Raw genomic sequence first — 18267 nt, 5'->3', positions numbered from 1 at the left:
CTCCCCCGAACCCTGGCTCAACATGCATAGCTCCTTCTCTTTCCCCCACCCCCCCCCCACCCCCACCAGTGGCTTTAGCTCGCTCACACACACACATCCACCCACCCACCCACCCCCCAGCGTGACTGTCTCAACCTCTCTGGACCTGGTTCAACACCCTGCCTGCTTGCCACCCATGCGCAGCTCTGGCTCACCCCACACACCCACTCCCTGGTCTGGCCTACCAGCCCTCATGCATGGCTCCAGCTCACCTCCTGCCCCAGTTTGAACTGCCCATGCTGGTTCAAACCCCTCGCATGGCTCCAGTTTCATCCTCCCTTCCCTGATTTAAGCTACATGCATGTGGCTCTGGTTCAGGCCACCTGCCACCACCCTGCGTGGCTTCAGTTCAACACACCACCTGCCAGTTCAACCTCCTTCCCACTTAAACTGTCAACACGTGGCTCCGGTTCAACACCCCACTTCCCAGTTCAACCCTACTGCTAGCTCACCACCCACACTCTACTCTGGTTCCAGCTCAACGCCATGCCCTCCCATGGTCCGACTCACCACTGAGCAGGGCTCCAGCTCACCACCCCCACGCACAACTCTGGCTCAACTTCACCCCCCCCCCGCAGCCCCAACTCACTGCCAGACTTAACCCGCCCCACTCCAGGATTTACCTTTCTGCTGCTGCTTCCCCAGCTGCAGAACATGTATTCTGCTGGGGGAAAAGCCAGACCTCCACTTATGTGAAATCCAGGTTTATGCAAGGGCACACAGAACAGAACCCTCATGTACTCTGAGACCTTACTGTACTGTATGTGAAACTCAACCAAATTCAGAATCCAGAATCAGCTGGCTGTAAACCTTTGTTTCACAATGTGCTGACAGACATCACTTCATGGTTGGTTATATAGAAAGCTGATAGGCAGAGGAAAGAATGGGAGCAGACAGTAAGGAAATGAGCATAATCAATGAGCAATCCAGATGAATTAACAACATGGGAGTTTCTGCACACAGTTTACAGAACGCTTTATCTATAAACAACAAGTCCTTTGAAGAGTGTAGTCATCAACACCGATGTGTAAAGCCTGGATGTCTTGTGTGTAATACTGATGTGTAAAGCTTTGATGTCTTGTCTGGCATCCTGATGTAATCTTTGCGTGGACATGACCATTCATGTTATCAGTACAGAATCAAAGCAAGCAGGCAATGCAGGATCAAAGCAGAAGGTAGTGGAAAAAATCATGTCAATCTTTTAACTATAGTCCAATTCCCCTCCTTACAGGGTCCCTTCCTGGAATGTGGCTGCCCAGGGAGTTATGTACACCAGTTGGGATGACCTCCCCAGACGGCTGGTGGGGAGGGCTTACCAGACTCCATATTGGGAAACGTGGTTCTTGGCAAATGTCATGGCCTGCTTCAGAATTTTATCCTGTAGTCTAACCTCTGACCTAAACAGTCATGACCCTGCCAGGTTAAACACAACTATTTTAGGGTCTTAAGCTTGCTTCAGAGGTGTCGATACAGTGTTAGTACTAGTAGGAGTGTCACGATGGACACTCCCCACGTGACTTGGCAAAATATCACCCAGAGCACTCCCCAGGGTATTCTATTGCTACCAAAGGCACTGCCCATAATCATTGCCTTGACCTCTATTGCCTGGTTCAGTGCCCTGGAGTATTTGGATCTAGCTTGTCCCACAGTTTCTCCTTTCTGTGTGTACCTCAAACAGTGATCCTGATGTGCCTTTGGGTCTCAGCCACCAGCTCCTTGATTTTTTTTTTTTTTTTCCCCTTCCTCCTTCCCTCTCTCCCCCCCCGCCCCCCCCTTGCCTTCTGGGCCATTAAACCCTTCTAGGTACTTAGTTCCTCTGTGCCACTCAGGATCCCATGTTTAGCGTACCCATCACTGCTGGAGTACAGTGGAACCAAGTCCCATCAATGGTCAGGATTGCTCTTGGAGGGATCATCAGGCACATGGATGGATATGTGGAGGGGCAGGGCTTCCTGTTCAGTTCAATGGAATGGTCAGTCTGTGCTGTCAAACAGCAGTAGGTACCGTTCATTTGGACTAGTTTGGTGTGCATCTGTTTCTCAGTGACCGTTACGTCAAACCTAGACAAGTTCGTCAAGACGTTATGTGGACATGTGCCCAGGATCTCTGTATCGGAATGGGTGCAGTGCTCACTGGGGTACAGAGTACCTCCGGCAATCTCCAAATAGGCAGTACTCGCTATTTTGGTGATGTGACCCTTCCTCCACACGGGCAAGTAAGTTACCATTCCGGTTTTCTGCAGATGGGGAATGTCTAAAGGCGCTAAGAGGCTGAAGGTTATGCTATGCCCTGTCCACAAGGGCCGCCGTACCCTCAGACTCCCTGTGTCCCCACTCCCATGGGGGTGAGATGCAGGCTTACCACCTTCAGCAGAGCTGGGTGGATTTGGCCATTGAGAAGGTCTGCTACAATACCCTGGTTGGTAATAGTCTGTCCCATTCTCTAGCAGTTCCTCTCCACCACTTCCTCCTCCATGCCATTCAGTAATGGGTTAACTAGCCCTCAGTCTAGATAGCTGGTTATGCTTAGCGAGGTAGATACTGAGTTGGACAGATCATCAAGCTATTCAGGATCAGGCGATTAGCCTGGCTGGTATCTGACCCTCCCCAGCTGTTAGATATTAATGCATCTGCCAGCCTCAATTCAATGTGGTTCCTTTCCTCAGCTTGCTGGGTTATGACGTAAGTGTTGCTGACAGTTTGCCTCACCAAACTGGCCTGCAGTGTTATCTGCTAAGCCCTGCTTTTGTCAACTAAGGCGTACGCCAATTTGGTTTGTCAGTCTGGTAAGATTAGTGCATCACTGGCCTATGTCATCTATGGCAAGATGCACTTGACCTTGTAGGTATGGAATGCCACCTTGGTGAGGAGCAGTAACACTGGTCCTATCGTTACTAACCCTAATTCTGGGACAGGGACTTGATCAAGGCTTGGCACGCAATCAGGGCATTCTACCCCATCCTTTGACTTGGTTGCTAGTTCCCAACTGAAAGCACCTTAAAGTGTGCTATTGTTTGATGTATTACCATGCCTCTGGGGTTACTCGTGTTTGGGTCTTAAGCTGTAAACCCCAGTGGGAGACAGTAGGTCCTACTCCTGTAGGCACCATGCCAGTGTAGTTGATACAAGACTTGGTGTTAATATTGGGCTTCTGCCCCACAATGTCCCACACAAACTCCAGCACTGAGGAGTGTGGTTTTCCTCAGTACCTGTGCTGTTGGAATAATTAAGGGGTAGCTTAAGGCTTTGTAGTCTCCCTCACTATAAGTATGCAACTGTGTAGGTGAGTGGAGGCTTGTTGCGTTTATTGGGCTTACTGTTCCCCTTACTGGTCCACGGCGGAGCTCAAGAGTGTTTTCTCCTGAGTGGAGGTCCAGTACAACTCGGATTCCTCCCAGGTGTTTCTGTCCAGTCCCATAACCTCTGGTACCTGGCACCAGCAAATGACTGGACATTCGGTAATTATGAGTTTCTCTATTAATGTGTGTGTTTAGTATATGATTTTTAAAGAAACCTTTTGGTAATCTGCTCTCCCAAGTCCCAGCCACAGGTTGGCCTTCACTTCTGGTCACTCCTGTGTGAAGATTTGTATGCGCGTCCCCCAGAAGCTAAGTGTTGTGTTAGTGTAGCAAGTAAAATGAAGCAAGTCGAAAGGGCGGGTGGGGGGGTTGGTGATCCAGTTCCAGTCCTCTCACGTGGTACGCTCTTTATTTGTCCGGTCAGGTGACACAAGGGTAGCAGGAGTCTCCATAGGCTTGACTCCATGGTTATCTGTCGGCCCTCCTCGTGTGCTTGGGGAAGCTAAAGAGACATCATTAGTAATTATGGCCATTGCTTTAAACAGGTTTAATTGGTTCTGGTGCCTCCAAAATGTCCCCATTTTCCCCCCCCCCCACCTTTGTACAGGTGTTAATAGTGAGTAGGACCCACATGGGCTCTTGCCACCTTGGTTTTAAGACTCCTTTACCTTCAGGATAAGTGCAACACATTACCAGATCCCCACCCTGGAAGGCGGGCTTGTCCAGGGTGCTGGTGTCATCCAGCTGAGTCTGATTCTCTCTTGTTTGGCATACAAATCATTTAGTTCCTTAACCAAGTTTTATCCCTAGTGCCTTGCAGGCTTCCTTCATTATATGTCCTGTGAAGTGGATCCTCTGATCAGAGTCAGTTGATAGTGGCAAATCCCATCTGGGTATTACTACTGCTAAAATTCAGGCTACTGTGGTAGCTGTGGAATTTTTGGGAAATGCTTCCACCCACGTAGTAAATGTGTCAGTGATCACCAGGATGTGCTTGTATCCCAGCTTGGTGGCAGGGGTCCAGTGAAATCAGTCTGTAGGTTTTGCTAGGGCCTTATGGGCTGCGGTTGGTGGTTTAGGAGTATTTTCTTCCTTTTCCCTCCATTTACTTGTGCACATATTATACCTAGTTTTAAGAAATTGAGACACATCTTTTTGTCATGGACGGCCACCACCAGTTTTCCAGCGCAGCTCTCATTTGTCTCGGTCTTAGGTGGGCTGGAGAATGAATGGCATGGAGTAGCAAATGCTATGCATTCCAGGACAACTAATTGTTTGCTTCCTGGGGTGTACCAGAGGTGAGTTTTATACTCAGCCTTGGGCTTCTAATTTATGTTCCTCCTCTGGGCTCATAGATGAGTATAAAGTTTTTCATATTTACTTCTTCCCCAGTTACTGCAGCTGCACTAATTCTAAAGGGTGTTATCTGTGCTTCTTAGGCCCACTTATCTGCCCAGTAATTGCCTTGTTGTTCTTCACTTTCATTTTTGTGAAGTGCCTTTATCTTAACTACAGCCACTTCTGAGGGTATTTTGGCAGCCTCTGATAAGCTCTTTACTGCCTCAAGGTTGTTAATGGGCTTGCCGGTAGTTGTGACAAAGCCTCTGTGCCCTTATGTCCAGGTGGTCATGTACCACCCCAGTGTGTATCTATCTGTGTACACGGTGATTCTCTTGTTTGCCCCAGCGGGAAGGGCTTCTGTGAGAGCGGTTAACTTTTGCCTCCTGGGCAGACTTTGAGCCTTCTAGCTGCCCTGAGGCAGCCACTGCCCATCTATTAGGCACTCATGCACTTCCCCAGCTATGTTCAGATACTCAGCCACGTTAATTCCTTTGTGTCTCACTATGGAAGATTGGAGTTTTGCATGCACAGTGTTGATTCCCACTGGCTCCTGCAGGCATCTGTTGCAGATCTCAATCTCCTCAACACCAGGAGATTGAGTGTGCGGTGTATGTAATATCAGAGTGCCCATAAGGGTGTATGGCTCCTAGACCTTTACTGCCCAAGGCAGCCATGCATTCTGGTAATCCCTGTGACACTGGCTGGGGTGGGGGCGCGGGTCCGTGGGGTAGACACGTGTGCTACCGGTCGCTGTGTAGTTGGGTTAATACTGCAGAATATTGGGTTTTACTATGGTTGCAGTAAAGGTGAAATGTGTTTTTTCATATCTGGTAAATCGAGGCATGGGGCGGAGATTAGAACTTGCTTGATTTTCTTAAGTGCTTCTTCCTGGAGTTCTCCCCAATGCACTAGTTCGTTGGCAGGCTTCCCTCCTCTTATGAGAGCCTGGATTGGCTCTACTATGTCTGAATATTCAGGTATGTATGATCTACAATAGTTTTAGTCCCAGTACTTTGCAGACTTAACAGTCTGCTGTTTCTTTAGCTGCTGAATGGTTTTTCTGTCCACAGTGAGAGCCTTTTCTTCCTTGTGATATCTCGTGTCCCAGATACAGGACTCTCAGCTGTTGCAGTTGAGCCTTTTTGGCACTTAATTTGAATTTGGCTTCCTGGAGGTGTATTAATAGCCACTTCAAGGTTCTTCAGTGATCTTTCACTGGAGCTGGCTATTAGCAGATCATCCACATACTGTAGTATCGCTGTTTCTCCTTCCTCCAGGACCTGCGCTATGGTTTTTGCCATTGCCTTCTGGAAAAGTGAGGGTGAACTATGATTATCCCTGGGGTGCACGAATCCAGGTGTACTGTTGATCCCCCAGTAGTGAAAGCAAATTTGTCCTGACTCTCTTTGGCAAGGGACATGCTCCAGAATCCATTGGCCCTATCCAAGATGGTGAATATAGAGTGGCTTGGGTTTAGCAAATTAAGGATAGCAGCTGGGCTTGCCATGTTAGGGTGGGCCTTGGGGGTTACTCGATTTGAGGTGGGTGTAGTTGGTGGTTAGTGTCCACATACCAGCTGGTTTTCGGACGGGCGATATCCAGGAGTTGCTAGTGGAGGTGGTCTTCCAGACCACCCCTTTGGATCCTAGGTTTCTGTTTAATTGCCTTTAAGGTTTCTGGTTTGATTGGGTACTACCTGTGAGCCTTATGTGTGGGGACCTTCCACAACCATAGGCTACATATTTACATTCCCACAATCTTGTTTATCGGTTGCCCAAACCCCAGAGTGAAGAGAGCAGAAGCTTTCTGTTGGGCGCTCCCCCAACTTTGGGGTTGTTACTTGACTGTAGGTGATCATAGCAATATTTCAGGGTTTCTCTATTTGTATGGCTTTCCCCGATGCCCATTTGATACTGCTGACTCTGGGGTTGATCACTCCCTGTAGTTCCACAAAGAGAGCTATACCACAAATTGTCTCCTTTATCTGGGCAGACCCAAATTTGGCTTACAGTGATTATATCTTCAAATTCAATTTCTACTGGTTGGCTTAAGATGGCTTTTAATTTATCTCCTCCTATGCCTTTGAGCCAGCCGAGGTTGTGGGGGGTGTTTACCAGACTCAATTTTGGAACAGTTTGTTCTTAGCAAATATCATGGCTTACTTCAGAATTTTATCCTCTACCATCTAACCTTGTATTTGGTGGGTTTCACAAGGTAACGTGCCTACAAATGGAGCAAAAATAAACAGCTCTATCGAGGCACTGCAAAAGAAGAGATGGAAACCAGTTTGGGCAGCTCTAGTTAGCCCTGCAGATATGAGTTGTGGAAGTAAAATTAACTGCTTACTTCTGACTTTGAATACAAAGTGCAAATCTCAAAGAGATCACTGGACACGGAATCTCACTTTAAATGAGTAACTGTATTTGAGGACTCTTCCAAGTATGTTTGAGGCTACTTCAGGAACTCTATTGGCAGTCTATATCAGCTGCATCATAATTTTAAAATGTACCATAGTGACATCAAACCTGCTACGCTGATCAGATTAGAATTTTCCTTTAATTTTTTTAGCCTCCTAAACCTTTTATTGGTGTGTGTATGGGTTACTACTAATTTGTCAAAATGTGGGATGTGTAGAGGAAAAACCTGGTTTACTTATGGGGAACTGAAGTTCTCAAAATAGTTAAGCCTATCACAATCATCATATCCATTCTGCTTGCTGTTTCTAAATCACATTGAGTTATTTACATCTGACAATAGAAATTTGAAGTGGGACCTGTGTGTTTGAATATAGGTGTGGAGTGGCTAGCATTCAGTATGCCTCACACTTTCCTGAATCTTAATTCCCAGCTGGTCTTGGGCCAAATGGGAATATGCACAGGCAGAGAGTGGGGATTATGATTGTTACCCACTTTAAAAACCCCAGTTTATAGACAAATGGCTGAACTATTTGGTATTAATTAAAGATTGGAAACAAAGAATGTTGCATAAGGTTGGTTTAACTTCAAGTATTTGAATGATGACAACTTCTGTGTTAGCCCCATCTTGCATTTTTCAGTCTTTTGGGAAAGAGATGGTAAGGGAAAGACAGCAGTACAGAAACAAATTTTCTCTGATAAGGCTAAAAATTTACCAAACTTTTGAGTAAATTACATGAAAACTGTTCTCTTTACCAAATTAGTTGGGGAAAACTTAGAATGCTACAAGGTCCACAGCCATATATTATAAACATCTTTTGTATTTTTTCAGGGCACTCCTAATTTTCTGTTGTTCAGGTTGTCTTTTGTGGGGGGCAGAGAGGGCCACAAAAAAGGTACATTTCAGTGTTCTGACTGAAGCCTTTGTTTTTGTTGGATAGTTGAATAACAGACAACTTTTTATTCCCAGACTACCTATTTGACTTCTGTCATTTTTCAGCGTTTGTCCCCCAGTGTAAAAGCCACAGGATAGCAGGTCAGAAGAGACATGAGGTTGTTTTTAAAAAAGGTTCATAGCAGCATTTTAATTGCAAGTTCCACATGAGTTGTGCCCTTAATTGCTCTGGCTAACAAAGCCTTATTAGAAGAACAGAACAAAGGCATATACTGGTATATAGTCACAGAGAGGTAGCCCTGTCAGTGTGTATCTTCACACAGCAAAAAAAAACCTTGTAGCACTTTAACAATATAGTTTATTGGGTGATGAGCTTTCATGGGACAGACCCACTTCTTCAGATCTGGATAATAAATAGTAGTAAATTGTTCCAGTTCAGGTTGAACCTCTCATCTGGCAACGTCTGTAATCTGGTATGACTTTAATTAGCCAGACAGACACTTATCATGGGTGTGGCCAAGTTTCCTCTGGTCCCACAAAGTTTGTTTACAGCTACTGGTCCTGGCTCTCAATGTTCTTTACTGTACCTTACCCCTAAATGTCTTCTAAAAGCCCAGTATGCAGTGGAAGTGTTGGTAATGTTGCTAGAAAATATTGATTTCTTGTCATCCGGCAAATTCTCTTGTTCATCACTGGTCTGGTCCACAGGTTGCCAGATGAGAGAGGTTCAACCTCTAGTTCATAGGCTTATTGGTTTTTGTAGTAGGAGCCACTAAGCATGTGTTCAGGGTATCATGGGCAGGAGAATTTTTGAGCAGTTGGTTATTGAAATTCCATCTCCATATGGAAGCTTCTTAATCTTGCAGTGACATCAACTCCTTTGACAGCAAAGATCTACCGAGTTAAAGAACTTTGCATAAGGTCAAAACTGATGGGTGAGGGCCAAATTCTCTAAGTGGAGCTCAAATTAGAGCAAAACTCTAATACCGTGGCCATCAGTTTATCCAGGGTCAAATGGGTGTGAAACTTTTCCTCCACGTCTGAAAACAAGGTTCTTGGGGCTTGGAAGAACTGTTTTTGGGTGTTTGCTTTTTATGGGAACTATAGCTATTGTACATACTTAAAGTAACTACAACATATTAAAATGTCAAAGCCATACAAATGCTGCCCACCACCTCTTCCAATTCGCTTCTGAAATCAGAGTTCATTAAGGATCAAAAACTTCAACAGGAGCTGTGTGGTCTTAAATTGAAGTTTCACCTGCCAAATAGTTCTTTGATTATCTGAATACAGCTGACAGTCTTCATTTGGGAGGGACCTCGCAGTGAACAGATTGAACAGACTTAATAAAATGAACTCACTTGAAATATTTTGCACATGTGACCAAATAGTGGGATAATCAGTTTACAGTTTTGTAAGCCGTTTATTTCCAAATCAGAATGACTTGATGCAACTGCCAACAAGTAGCACAAAAAAAAGCTGCTTCGTGTAAGGTTTCAGGTGTCTTGTGCTGGCATTTCTACGATCGGTGATAATGATTCAGCTTCTGGGTTCATGTTTATGTATAAATTAAAATATCTGTCCTATTTAGGTGCCAATGATTCTAGTTGGCAACAAGTGTGATTTAGAAGATGAAAGAGTTGTGGGAAAGGAGCAAGGACAGAATCTAGCAAGGCAGTGGAATAACTGTGCATTCTTAGAATCTTCTGCAAAATCAAAAATAAATGTTAATGAGGTAAGGCTTAATACCTTTTGGAAAAAAATAAATCCATTGCTTTTCTAACTACTTGCTGCTGCTTGCTGTCTAAGGACAAAATTTTGAGCTTCGTGTTAAGTTCCTTTATATGTCAGAGGGCATTGTCCTGTAATGCTGCAAGAAATATTACATTGTCACATGTCCAGCATTGTAAACAGCGAGGTAAGTCTTAATTACAACTAGCTTCCTATTTATAAATGTAAGGCTTTGGGCTTGCAACTGCTTTTGTTTGTTTGTACCTTTTTCACCTACTATGCAAGCATTTCATTATTGTACTCAAATATTCATTGAAAGCACATTTGACAGAATACTCGTTGCTTTCTCATATTTTTTTTTTCATTCTTCTGGTGGAGCTGCAAGGTAGCTTCTTGGACACCAGTAGGGAAGCTCATAGCCCCTTCCCACAAAAAATGTCTTACACAAGTGGGTGTTACCAGCAGTCACCAATTGTCTGAGGCCTTGTAGGCTTCAAGCATGTCTAGTTTTAAAGTATATAATTGCTAATGCATGTGTATTCCCATTTAGAATTTCTGGAGGCTACCTGTTAGCCAATATGTAAATCCATTTTGTTAATAGTAAGAGTAATACATTTTAATGGCTTAAACTTCATGCAGTAGAAATGGATAGGACTGGAATCAGTTTTCATTAAATCCCAGTCCTCCTACAATTCTAATTAGATATGTATCCCTACGTTTCGTCTCCTAGTTTACATATTTTTGCCACATTTTACCTCTGAGGAAGCTGCTGCAAGAAACTGATTAAAATTAGGATATTAATTAAATTAGTTTAATTTTAACATGTTTAAACCACTACATATTAAGATATTAATTTAACTTATACTTGCACATTGGTTACAAAATATGTAACATTCTAAAATCTAGAATAGACTTCTAATAAAATCTTAAAGGAATGTTTTGTCTTTAGGAGGAGTAATTCTACAAAAAGCAGAAACTGCTTATGGCTCAATTTTGTCTGCTGAATTTGATCTGAACACTGAATTATAAATCAAAATTATGAATATGGGAATAGTTATTTGGCTTTTAAGAAGGCCTCAAAATATGAAAGTTAAAGGTGTGTATTGTTTAAGAATACTCATGACAATCTAAGGCTTACATTGCTTAAACTAAGAACTGCTTTTGTTCGCAGATCTTTTATGACCTCGTGCGACAAATTAACAGAAAAACTCCAGTGCCTGGGAAAGCACGCAAAAAGTCATCGTGTCAGCTACTTTAATTCATAAATGTACTGTAGCTCTGAGCCAGGTATGCTCGCTCACTTTCTTAGTTTTTTCAGCTTTTATAGTTGACCAACCACTAACTGTTTTCAAGGTTCAATTTAGCTATTAAAGTAATACAAATGCAAAATAGGGTTTTCTGTTTTAGCATAGAAATAAAAATATCCATCTGAAATAGTTTTGTGGGCTCTGCCGTTCGAGTCAATACGATGGCATGCGTAAGAGATGCTTCTCGTCCTGATGGACCAAAATGTTTTGAGATAAAAGAACAACTTGGCATAGACATAAGAAAATGCAAATATCATATGAGATCTTAAATCATTAAATGTAGCTAGCCAGAATAAGCAGGCTTGCTGTATGAAGGCTTATTAAATAAACTGTGTCTTGCTGACAAAGTAACTGCAGTTCTGGAAGACTAGGATATTTTTCTATAGATAAAATGTTAGCTTGTGTCATCTGTTAATATGTGCATAGGATTGCAGAATGTGTTAAGCTATATCTTTTTAAAAACTTGCTCTAGAGTGCAAGAGCAATGTTAGGTATCCTTAACTTAAATCATATGCTGTCCTGAAAGAGGAGTTAATCTGCAAAGTGTGTGTGTGTGTGTGTGTGAGAGAGAGAGCAAGCATATACTGCAACGTGTATTTAGAAGGGAGCCATTGAACAATCATTTCATGTCACTCAACTTTTTTACCTAACTATTGGTGTACTAGGTTAACATTCAGTGTGACAATTAACTGATTTATGTGTTTTAAGAAGGCTAAGAGCAAGCTCATATCTGTTCTTTTTCTGGGAAAGATTTTTGAGAAATTTGGTGGTGAGTCACCTGACATCACAGGGTATCGTTGGATTTCTTTTTTCCTGGTCATGTGCATTTTCCATCTTTGGGCTATGAGCCATATACTCATGATTGTCCTGTCAGTGGGCAACTGTTCATCTTTTTTTCCAGGTCTGTCATCAGCCTTCAGTAGTCTGTTTTAAATGGGAGTAGGATTGCATTTAAGTGTTTCTATTCTTTCTCACTCATCTGATGCAGGGTTGTGTCATCCCTCCCACTCAGAGTATTTGAGGGTTGTGCGGGTGGAGGGAGTTGTGCTGTCTGAGCTATGGTATCATTATTACAATGATAACATACAGCCCTGTCTTAAAATTCAGACAGTGCATTGTCTTTTCTTTTCCAGTATCTGTCCAAAAACTGTCTAGGCTGAGTGAAGTGTCTGAATCCAAATAATATTTGAGATTGGCTTCCAGAAGCACCTGGAGAGAATGGCAAGACAGGAGTAAACTCATGGGTCTGGACCAAAACTCCAGGCCCAGATGCCCCTGAACACTGGTAGACATGGCACCTCAGAACCACCAGTACTGTAACTGCATGGTTTGGGCTCATCACCAGTGTAAAATAAAAGCTGGTATAGAGGAAGTGAAATTAATCTGCTTAATCTCAAACACATGGAGGCTAAATCTGCACTGCAACTTCCTGTCTTGGGTGTGGGGAAAAAAATACACACGCACCCCCCAAGTGCAGCAAGTTACAGCATTGCAAAGCTTTAATGTAAACTGGGAGCTGGGCTCTCCTTGTGGAGGTGGTTTACCTACAGCACTGGGAGAGCTCTGTCCCAGCACTCCTGCCGTGGCCACAGTGCTCTCATAGAGCACCGTCGTGGCTGTGCTTTAAACTTTCAAGTGTAGTCAGAGCTGTAGTGTTTATCCAGGAGTCAGGCCAACTGGAAAGAACTTTGTTTTTCATGGCTGAGCTTGTGAAATTTTAAATATGGTGCTGGTTCTACAAATTGGGGGTTTGATACTTCGATGCTGCAGTCTCACATGTCACTTGATATCTGAATCCCGACATGGTTGTTACAGGAAAAATGATTGCTAGTGTGTAAGACTTAAATGTGTTGTTCCCCTAATCGTACTAAATTACCACTGAGAAATGCTGTCTCTCTGGAGTCATCAGCATCCACCTGTGGTGGTGGTTTTGGTGGTGGGGGTGAGGGAGGGGGATTGGCTCCCCGTCTAGTGTCTTTACAAATCAAGTGTCAGAGGTTGATCGCTCTGCACATGACTGCACTAGCAATTCACCATAGCTTAAACTTTTGCTTCTCATTGCTTCTTAATACTGAAGCCAAGTTATAAAGGTGGAAAATATACTTTATTTTTAATAAGCCAGGGTACCTCTTTGAATAGTTTTTGTTCCTCTTGCCCATATAATGCTGAATTCCCATTTCCAAGCTCTTACCATAACTTGGATTTTTATCAACTTCTCCACCTGATTTTCTGAAACCCTCTTTTTTAAAGAGGCATCTTTTGGGGCTGCTTTTAATTGAAGGGTGAAACTGAAAGGGTATCCTGTTACAGTGAATACCCATGTAACTTTGCAGTGTTGAGGGAAAAGATCAGGTAGTACACTTAGAGAGAGAGAGAGAGAGAGAGAGAGAGAGACACACACACACACACACACACACACACACACACACACACACACACACACACACACACACACACACACACACACACACACACACACACACACACACACACACACACACACAGAGAGAGAGAGTAAAAATGCACTTATCAAAGCATCATGCAGGTTAAACCTCCCTAGTCCAGCGCCCTCAGGACTGGTCCAGTGCTCAGCCAGAGAATTTGCCAGGCCATAAAAGGTCAATATTGTCTAACCCATTACCAACACTTCCACTGCTTACTGGGCTCTTTTGAAGACATTTAGTGGGTAAATTACAGCTGTGTAACAGCATAGAACACTGAGAGCCAGGACTAGTGGCTGTAAACAAACTTTATGGAACCACAGGAAACTTGGCCACACCCATGATAAGTGATTGTCTGGCTTACTAAAACCATGCTGGATTACAGATGTTGCTGGATGAAAGAGTGCAGGACTAGAGAGGTTCAACCTGCAGTATGTTTAATAAAACTTCAGATTGATTAATAAGGATTATGTGAGGAAACAGAACTAGATTTATGGGCCAAACTGGCCAATTTATAACCAAAACTGATTTCCTTTTTCTAAGGTCCCTTTTATAACTAAATTGTATTTAATGTAGTGATGCAAAATCCTGATTGATTTAAATGGTAGGTAAACCTAATGTTTAATTGGTTAACTGGTTGGATGTGAAGTGGGGGGGGTGACTGGGAAGGCCTGTCCATGGCATGCCAGAGCCTGGGGCTGCTCTGGCTGGGCTGAAGCTTCCCTGCCCATAGTGCTGCTGCAGTTCCCGCTGGTGACCGAAATGAGGCTTACTGGTTAACCTATAGCATCCCTAATTAAATGTACATGTAAAACTTTGCTTTGACCAAAATACACCTAGAAAACGGTCCTTCTCAGTTTTGCTGGGTTTTTGTATTCCAGTCAGTTTGAAGAATTGGGTTAAGTTAATCAAGGGCCCTTTTTACAATTTTTGTAAGTCATCCATTATAGTTGTTCCAAAATCAAATACATAATTTCACATGACTGACTGACTTTGAGTTACAGATATAAGCAGTTACAGCTTCTTAGTTCAGGGTTCTGTATTTTCTTAAGCATGTGCATGAGCTATTTCAGACAACATGTAGAACTGTTTTGCGGGGAGGGAGAAAATGTGTTACGGGTTGAACCTCTCTCATCTGGTGCTTTTGAGACCTGACCTATGCCAGAGGAGAGGATTTGCTGGGCCACAGGAGGGCAATACTGTCTAGCGCATTACCAACACTTTCACTGCTTACTGGGCTCTTAGAAGACATGTAGGGGTAAATTACACTAAACAGCACAGAACATTGAGAGCCAGGACAGGTGGCTGTAAAACTGTATGGGAGCATGGGAAGGTTAGCCACACCCACTAAGTAGTCCTCTGGCTATCCAAAATCATGCTGGATTAGGAATGTTGCTGCATGAGACAGTTCCATATTAGAGATGTTCAGCCTGTAATACTAAGCATTTTTAAAAGGGACATGATTTAAATCAAACTTTGTACTATTGTTGCAAATTACACTTAAAATGGCTACTGTTTCACTCTTTAAATTTCATTACATTTGAAGTTGGTATCACTGTGTGTGTATGCACACACGCACGCGCACCCTACCCCGATTGGTGGTCTCAAATGCTACTTTCAAAAATTTACTGATTCACCTTTAGTTACAATGAGATGCAGAGTGCTTTAATACTAACCTTGTTTCATTGTTACAGGTCTGAAGAACTGTTGCCCAATTCAACAGTGCCAGCATTCCAACTTTATTAAATCTACCAACATTTTAAATGGACTTTCCTGTGGTGGTACCCTTTAAGAAGTGGATGAAAGCTACTACATCAGTTTGCACATTGTAATCACTTTCCAGTGTCACAAGAGATTTTTACTTATAAATATTCTAAGTGTATGCAACTGGTAAAACCAGAGCCTACATCCAGTATTACTGATAAGAGACATTCATCCACCAATGTTGTACATGTATGAAAACTGTGTACTGTATACTTCAATAATCCCCATACCTTTTATTGGAGAGTACAATAATGTAAATCCTGAAAGCACCACTATTTTAGCATAACGAAAGAAAGTCCAAAGAGCTCCTATATAGACTACTCCAGATAACTTTGCTTCATTGGTATTTGTAGCGTATTGTAACTTTTTTAAAGAAATACAGGATCATCATCATATTATACAAAACCGCTTTGATTAACACAACAGCTTTAGTTTTTTAATTTTAGGAAAAACCTGTGGAGACCGTGATCTAGTCTTTAAAATAAGAGTCCTTTCAGTATGTCTGACTAAAGACATTGCCTTTAATATCTGTTGGGAAGGAAATGTCCAGACTTTTCAACCTTTTATTGTATGTTTCCTTTTCCTTGTTTACATAGGGAATAATGTTTATAGTTGTGTGTACAGTGGGGGTCTACAACAAGAAGTGTATATTTTAAAATGATTTTTTAATGATTTAACAATTTTGTAAATCATTTTCAGGCTTCTGCAGCTGTAGATTCTCACTGTTAATTCCCTTGCTTGCTCATACATAAGTGTATTTGCAATACCAAATATACAGGTTTTAGTACTTTTGCCTGTTAGTGATTGTTTTACATGTGTAACGTTTTGGTTGAGATGTTAAATGGTGGAAGAGTACTGTGGATGTGAATGTGGGAAGTAATTTTAATCATGTGTAATTGGTCACAGGGCCTAAGTTGCAGTAATTAACTTTTGCTGATTTTATTTAACAATGCCTTGTTGCTTTGTATGAATTAACGTTTGGGTGTAAAGATTGTGTGTATATCCAACAGGGAGCCACAGTATTTAAATTGACCAACCTAATGTTACAACTGCTTTGAGGTGGCCAAATGTAAACTAAAAGCCTTAATTAAAAGTGGTGCAATTTTGTATGACTTAGCATCAGTAGTTCAATAAATTTGGATTGCCATGCAAGGGCTTGCATTACAATTATCTACAACTTGAATGTTTTGTGTAGTGTTTTAACAAGGCCAGTAAATACAGGTTTAACATTTAAACACATTTTGTATTGAGGCTTCGTAGATCTTAGGACCAAAAGGGATCACTATGATCTTAGTCTGAATCTGGCATCCTACATAACAGAGGATATCGGAAGTCATCCAGTTTAACATGGGTGCATAAGTGCCTGCTGATGTTGTCTAGTGTTACCTAGACAGATGTTGGGGTTTGGGTTTTTTTCCCCAGAGTGCTGTTACCACATTGACTTCCCCCCACAGGGAAGGGGAAAAAAACACTTATTAAAGGAAGCAATTGATAAAAGGGGAAGTTCAATGTTCAGAGGCTGTTTTGGAGTATGTGAAAGTGTTCTGTGTAACTGTTTGACATTTATGCAATCATCTCTCTCAAGTCAGCATGTTAATTGCTATAAATGCTCCGGAGGAAGTTGACTACTATACTGCTTCTTTCTAGATCAAGATCAAACAGAAGTGATTTAGACAAATTTACTTATTCTAATGAAATTTTGTGCCATACTAGGTCCAGAATTACTTACACATACACTCTTTAGAAACTCTGTTTGCAAGGTCAAGCACTTGGGGTTAGGAAAATAGAATTAATGTTTGTGCCATCTTAAGTCCCTTTTTTTGCATACGATCTTTTATAAGACATCACATATTGTTTTATTCCACAAGACCCCGGTCTCAGTAATTACACAGTCAATGGTGTTCACTATATGAGCAGTTACTGATTGGTTTCAGCTTTATTCAGTGTGTGGCCATGTCATTTACTGCAGAAGATTCCAGGCCTTAACTGAGGACTGAATTATGCCCTGATGGACTTTTCTATAGCACTCACCACTGTAATGTGTTCATGAAGCACTTGTACATTAATTTTAGCACTCTCTCATCCCATAGAAATGTTGTATCACTGCCATCTGTAAAATGGGGAATGGGGGTGCATACTAAAGTCAAATTTCTGCTAATTTTGGGTGCATGGCTTCAGATGACCAGGATGAGATTTTTAGAATACTTAGCATTGTGCAGCAGTTCTTATGTTCAAAGCCCAGCTGCAGTTGTGAATTTCAGGATGCCTGCCAAGCAGAACCCCTGATAATCACAAGTTGGACACCCAGGCAGTGAGGAACCCATAATAAATAACTGTGACTAGCCCCACACCATATTGGAACTCTGGCAGAAATATGGGTAATATGAAGCATGAATCCTTCCTCTAGGATAGCATTGAACCAGTTCCCTCCCTCTAACACTCCTGTGATCTGCTGGAGGTGAGGCTTTTCACTGTGGCTGTTGCTGCTTGAAGAGGAGGCTCCTGTTGCTGGCGTTGCTGCCACTGAGCCTCCTTTGTTGCTGCTGGGATGGGAGGAGCAGCATGGAGCCCTTGTCCAAGTCCACCCACTCCACCACCACTGCTGCTGCAGATATCTTTGTGCTGGACTGCTTACCTGCCCTCCACGCACCTTCTCCAGGATGGCTGCAGCAGACTCTTGCAAATTCTATTTGGGCTTTCCATTTCCTTTGATTTGTGTTGGGGTGGTGGGCTGCCTTCTGGGCCTCCTTGCTTATTAATGCCTCCCCTTGTCCTTTGCAGCCCCTCTTTCCATCTTACACTGAGTGCACTTTGCAGTTTTCTGCTCCCTCCTACCCAGTCTGCTGCCTGCCTCCTCTACCCTCCCCACTTTTCTGATTTACTTGATTTTTGTCCCATGCAGGGCTTTGCCTTACTTGGTTAACTGCTTCTGTCTTGCGTGTCCTTCCCTTGCTTGGCTGGTCCCACCTTCGTTATTTGGTGCTCACCTGCCCTGCCCAGCTCTTTCCTCCCTGCCTCCCCTGCCCCCCCAACCCAG

General features: G+C 42.8%; 1 protein-coding gene across 1 annotated transcript in view; it reads left to right on the top strand.

The window, feature by feature from the left end:
- The window catches only part of RAP1B (RAP1B, member of RAS oncogene family), a 102377-nt gene extending 85970 nt beyond the window's left edge, over window positions 1-16407 (top strand). Inside the window, exons 6-8 of the mRNA XM_075013306.1 lie at window positions 9579-9722; window positions 10890-11005; window positions 15161-16407. Coding sequence (XP_074869407.1) covers window positions 9579-9722; window positions 10890-10976 — 231 coding nt within the window. The 3' untranslated portion in view covers window positions 10977-11005; window positions 15161-16407. The remainder of the gene's footprint in view (window positions 1-9578; window positions 9723-10889; window positions 11006-15160) is intronic.
- The last annotated feature ends 1860 nt before the right edge of the window (window positions 16408-18267 follow it).

Source organism: Carettochelys insculpta, chromosome 1, assembly GCF_033958435.1.
Source record: "Carettochelys insculpta isolate YL-2023 chromosome 1, ASM3395843v1, whole genome shotgun sequence".
NCBI classification, from domain to species: domain Eukaryota; kingdom Metazoa; phylum Chordata; order Testudines; family Carettochelyidae; genus Carettochelys; species Carettochelys insculpta.
The sequence above is the reverse complement of the archived record's forward strand: the minus strand, read 5'-3'. Positions and strand labels throughout refer to the sequence as shown.